This window comes from Centroberyx affinis, unplaced genomic scaffold (genome assembly GCF_046629955.1).
Source record: "Centroberyx affinis isolate AG114_WGS23_722 - 3 ecotype Tasmania unplaced genomic scaffold, CSIRO-AGI_Caff_v1 ptg004058l_1, whole genome shotgun sequence".
Classification (NCBI taxonomy): domain Eukaryota; kingdom Metazoa; phylum Chordata; class Actinopteri; order Beryciformes; family Berycidae; genus Centroberyx; species Centroberyx affinis.
Genome location: NW_027281852.1, coordinates 65,001 through 69,580, shown reverse-complemented (window position 1 = coordinate 69,580; position 4,580 = coordinate 65,001). Strand labels below are relative to the sequence as shown.

The window sequence follows — 4,580 nt, the reverse complement described above, 5'->3', positions numbered from 1 at the left end:
GTTACTTTCCACCACTGCTCACCACGTTCTACCTGTCAATCATCACAAAGAATCTTTAATGCCGTGTGTGTGTGTGTGTGTGTGTGTGTGTGTGTGTGTGTGTGTGTGTGTGTGTGTGTGTGTGTGTGTGTGTGTGTACCTGAGTCAGCGGACAGGTGTGAGGCTCGTCCAGCATCTCCGAGTAGATATCTCTCCTTCCTCCTCTTCCTCCTCTCCTCTCCACACACACTCCATCACCTTCCACGCCAACACACACACACACTCCTCCTTCAGAAGACTGGGAACCAGGCTGGAGAGAGAGAGAGAGGGAGAGAGAGAGAGAGAGAGAGAGAGAGAGAGAGAGAGAGAGAGAGAGAGAGAGAGAGAGAGAGAGAGAGAGAGAGAGAGGGAGAGAGAGAGAGAGAGTGAGGGAGGAGAGAGAGAGAGAGAGAGAGAGAGAGAGGAGAGCATCATCCTGTGTCCTACATGCTATATCCTATCCTTCATCCTATGTCCTGCCTCCTAAATCCTTTGTCCTACATCCTGCATCCTACATCATTCAACCTATGTCCTAAACTTTCATCCTACATCCTATGTCCTCATTCTACCTCCTTTATCCTTCGCTGTGTCCTACATCCTATCCTTCATCCTATGTCCTCCATTCTACATCCTGTATCCTTCATCATGTCCTGTATCCTAAGTCCTTCGTCCTACATCCTGCATCCTATATCACTCATCCTGCATCCTGTGTCCTATCCTTCATGCTATGTCCTGCGTCCTAGATCCTTTGTCTACATCCTGCATCCTTCATCCTACGCCCTAATTCTTTCACCCTACATCCTATCCTTCATTCTACCTCCTCCATCCTTCACTCTGTGTCCTACATCCTATCCTTCACCTATGTCCTGCATCCTAAGTCCTTTGTCCTGCATCCTAAGTCCTTCCTCCTACATCACTTATCCTACATCGTATCCTTCATCCTTCACCCTGTCCTACATCCTGTATCCATCATCATGTCCTGCATCCTTCATCCTGTGTCCTACATCACTCATCCTGCATCCTTCATCCTGTGTCCTGCATCCTATCCTTCATCCTATGTCCTGTATCCTAAGTCCTTCGTCCTACATCCTATATCACTCATCCTACATCCTGTGTCCTATCCTTCATGCTATGTCCTGTGTCCTAGATCCTTTGTCCTACATCCTGCATCCTACATCCTAATTCTTTCACCCTACATCCTATGTCCTCCATTCTACATCCTGTATCCTTCATATGTCCTGCATCCTTCATCCTGTGTCCTACATCACTCATCCTGCATCCTTCATCCTGTGTCCTGCATCCTATCCTTCATCCTATGTCTGTATCCTAAGTCCATCGTCCTACATCCTATATTCACTCATCCTACATCCTGTGTCCTATCCTTCATGCTATGTCCTGTGTCCTAGATCCTTTGTCCTACATCCTGCATCCTTCATCCTACATCCTAATTCTTTCACCCTACATCCTATGTCCTCCATTCTACATCCTGTATCCTTCATCATGTCCTGCATCCTGCATCCTAAGTCCTTCCTCCTACGTCACTCATCCTACATCCTGCATCTATCTTTCATCCTATATCCTTTCTCCCTCATCTTGTGTCCTCTCCTTCATCCTATGTCCTATGCATCCTCTGTACATAATATGTTCTGCATCATACATATTTCATCCTACATTTGTGTTGTACATCACACACACACACACACACACACACACTCTGCCTGAGTCGTCTGGTCACATGACAGATCCACAGGTATTCAGCCAAGCCCACGTTTCTCTCCAGCAGTAACCGTGGCAACGCCTCATCGCCGGGGGCAGCTGACCTCTGACCCCGTGACCCTGCTGAAGGCCGTGACCCTCAGGCTGGAGCGCAGGCAGGCACAAAGATGCTGGAGTGAAGTCGGGGCAGGGCCGGTAAGGAAGTGACATCATGAAGCTGACAGAGATTCAACACAACTTTATTAGTACTGAAATTTCATTATGGTACTGACATTTTAAATCTAATTTATTTAATTAAATTAATTAAAATTCCATTTTATTAAACTTTATTGAAACATATCAAATTTTTGTTTCTCTCTCTCTCCTCTCTCTCTTCGCTCTCGCTTTTTCTCTCTCTCTCTCTCTCTTTGTCTCTCTCTCTCTCTCTCTCTCTCTCACTCCACAGAGTCTCCAGGTCTGAGTTTCCTCCTCATCGCCGGCTGATAGGCCAGACACAGACAAACCTTCCCGTCAATCATGTACAGCCCCGCCCCCTCGCTTAGTACTTCGGTCACGACGCCCTATCAGAGGAGAGGGGCGGGGCCAGAGCAGACCACAGTTACCATTAACAGTATCCAAAAAGACGGTTTGTAGAAATTACGTTTTTGCACGATCTTTACAGCCAATCAGAGCGCAGTATTCTCTGTATCTTACCTCATAACCAATGACTTTAGACTGTTTCATCTTGACAGCTGATTGGATGACGTCTCTCTCTGGCTCCGCCTCCTCAGAGTCATCATCGTGCAACGTCAGAGGTGTGTCAGATTGTGTATCTTCCACAGGAGTGTGTGTGTGTTCCTGTGTGTGTGTGTTGTGTGTGTGTTCCTGTGTGTGTGTGTTGTGTGTGTGGTCCTGTGTGTGTGTGTTGTGTGTGTGTTCCTGTGTGTGTGTGTGGTCCTGTGTGTGTGTGTGTGTGTGTGTTCCTGTGTGTGTGTGTGGTCCTGTGTGTGTGTGTTTGTGTGTGTGTTCCTGTGTGTGTGTGTTGTGTGTGTGGTCCTGTGTGTGTGTGTGTGTGTGTGTGGTCCTGTGTGTGTGTGTTGTGTGTGTGGTCCTGTGTGTGTGTGTGTAGTGTGGACTGGTCGGTCACACACAGCAGGCTGTTTCCTCTCCAGCCACGCAGAACACACACACGCAACGCCGTCACACACACATCTGACCCACACACACACACTGCCTCCACCACAACCTGCTGGAGTCCTGAGAGAGAGAGAAAGAGAGAGAGAGAGAGAGAGAGAGGGAGAGAGAGAGAGAGCAGACAACTATTCCAAAACTATTCCATGACTATTCCAAAGCAGCTCATGACTATTTCACAACTATTCCATAACTATTCTATAACTTTTCATGACAACTCCATAACTATTCCATGAATATTACACAATTGTTCTACAACTATTCCACAACTATTCCACAACTAACCACAACTATTCCATAACTATTGGATGACTATTCCATAACTATTCCTCAACTATTCCATAACTATTGGACGACTATTCCATAACTATTCCTCAACTATTCCATAACTATTGGACGACTATTCCATAACTATTCCTCAACTATTCCATAACTATTGGATGACTATTCCATAACTAATCCCTCAACTATTCCACAACTATTCCCATAACTAATGGACGACTATTCCACAACTATTCCATAACTATTCCTCAGCTATTCCATAACTATTCCTCAACTATTCCATAACTATTCAAAGACTATTCCACAACTATTCTACAACTATTCCATAACTATTCCTCAACTATTCTACAACTATTCCATAACTATTCAAAGACTATTCCACAACTATTCAAAGACTATACCATACTATTCAAAGACTATTCCACAACTATTCTACAACTATTCCTCACTATTCTACAACTATTCCATAACTATTCAAAGACTATTCCACAACTATTCAAAGACTATTCCACAACTATTCCATAACTATTCCTCAACTATTCTACAACTATTCCATAACTATTCAAAGACTATTCCCACAACTATTCCATAACTATTCAAAGACTATTCCACAACTATTCCATAACTATTCCTCAACTATTCTACAACTATTCCATAACTATTCCTCAACTATTCCACAACTATTCCATAACCTATTCCTCAACTATTCTACAACTATTCCATAACTATTCCATAACTATTCCTCAACTATTCCATAACTATTCCTCAACTATTCCACAACTATTCCATAACTATTCAAAGACTATTCCACAACTATCCATAACTATTCCTCAACATTTCTACAACTATTCCATAACTATTCCTCAACTATTCCACAACTATTCCATAACTATTCAAACTATTCCACAACTATTCCATAACTATTCAGACTATTCCACGACTATTCCATAACTATTCCTCACTTATTCCACAACTGTTCCATATCTATTCAAAGACTATTCCTCAACTATTCCACAACTATTCCATAACTATTCCATAACTATTCCTCAACTATTCCTCAACTATTCCATAACTATTCAAAGACTATTCCACAACTATTCCATAACTATTCCTCAACTATTCTACAACTATTCCATATCTATTCAAAGACTATTCCATAACTATTCCTCAACTATTCCAGAACTATTCCAGAACTTGGGGCGGCTGTGGCTCAGGAGGTAGAGCGGGTCGTCCACTAATCAGAAGGTTGGTAGTTCGAACCCTGGCTCCTCCAGTCCGCATGTCGAAGTGTCCTTGGGCAAGATACTGAACCCAAATTGCTTCCGATGGGTTGCGCCAGCACCCTGCGTGGTAGCTTGCCGCCATTGGTGTATTGAATGTGTGTGTGAATGGGT

At 43.6% G+C, this 4,580-nt stretch overlaps 1 protein-coding gene across 1 annotated transcript in view; it reads right to left on the bottom strand.

The window, feature by feature from the left end:
• Nucleotides 1-2,760: 2,760 nt before the first annotated feature.
• The window catches only part of LOC139663625 (CST complex subunit CTC1-like), an 11,353-nt gene continuing 9,533 nt past the window's right edge, over nt 2,761-4,580 (bottom strand). Inside the window, exon 7 of the mRNA XM_071542347.1 lies at nt 2,761-2,970. Within this exon, the coding sequence (XP_071398448.1) occupies nt 2,914-2,970 (57 nt within the window). The 3' untranslated portion in view covers nt 2,761-2,913. The remainder of the gene's footprint in view (nt 2,971-4,580) is intronic.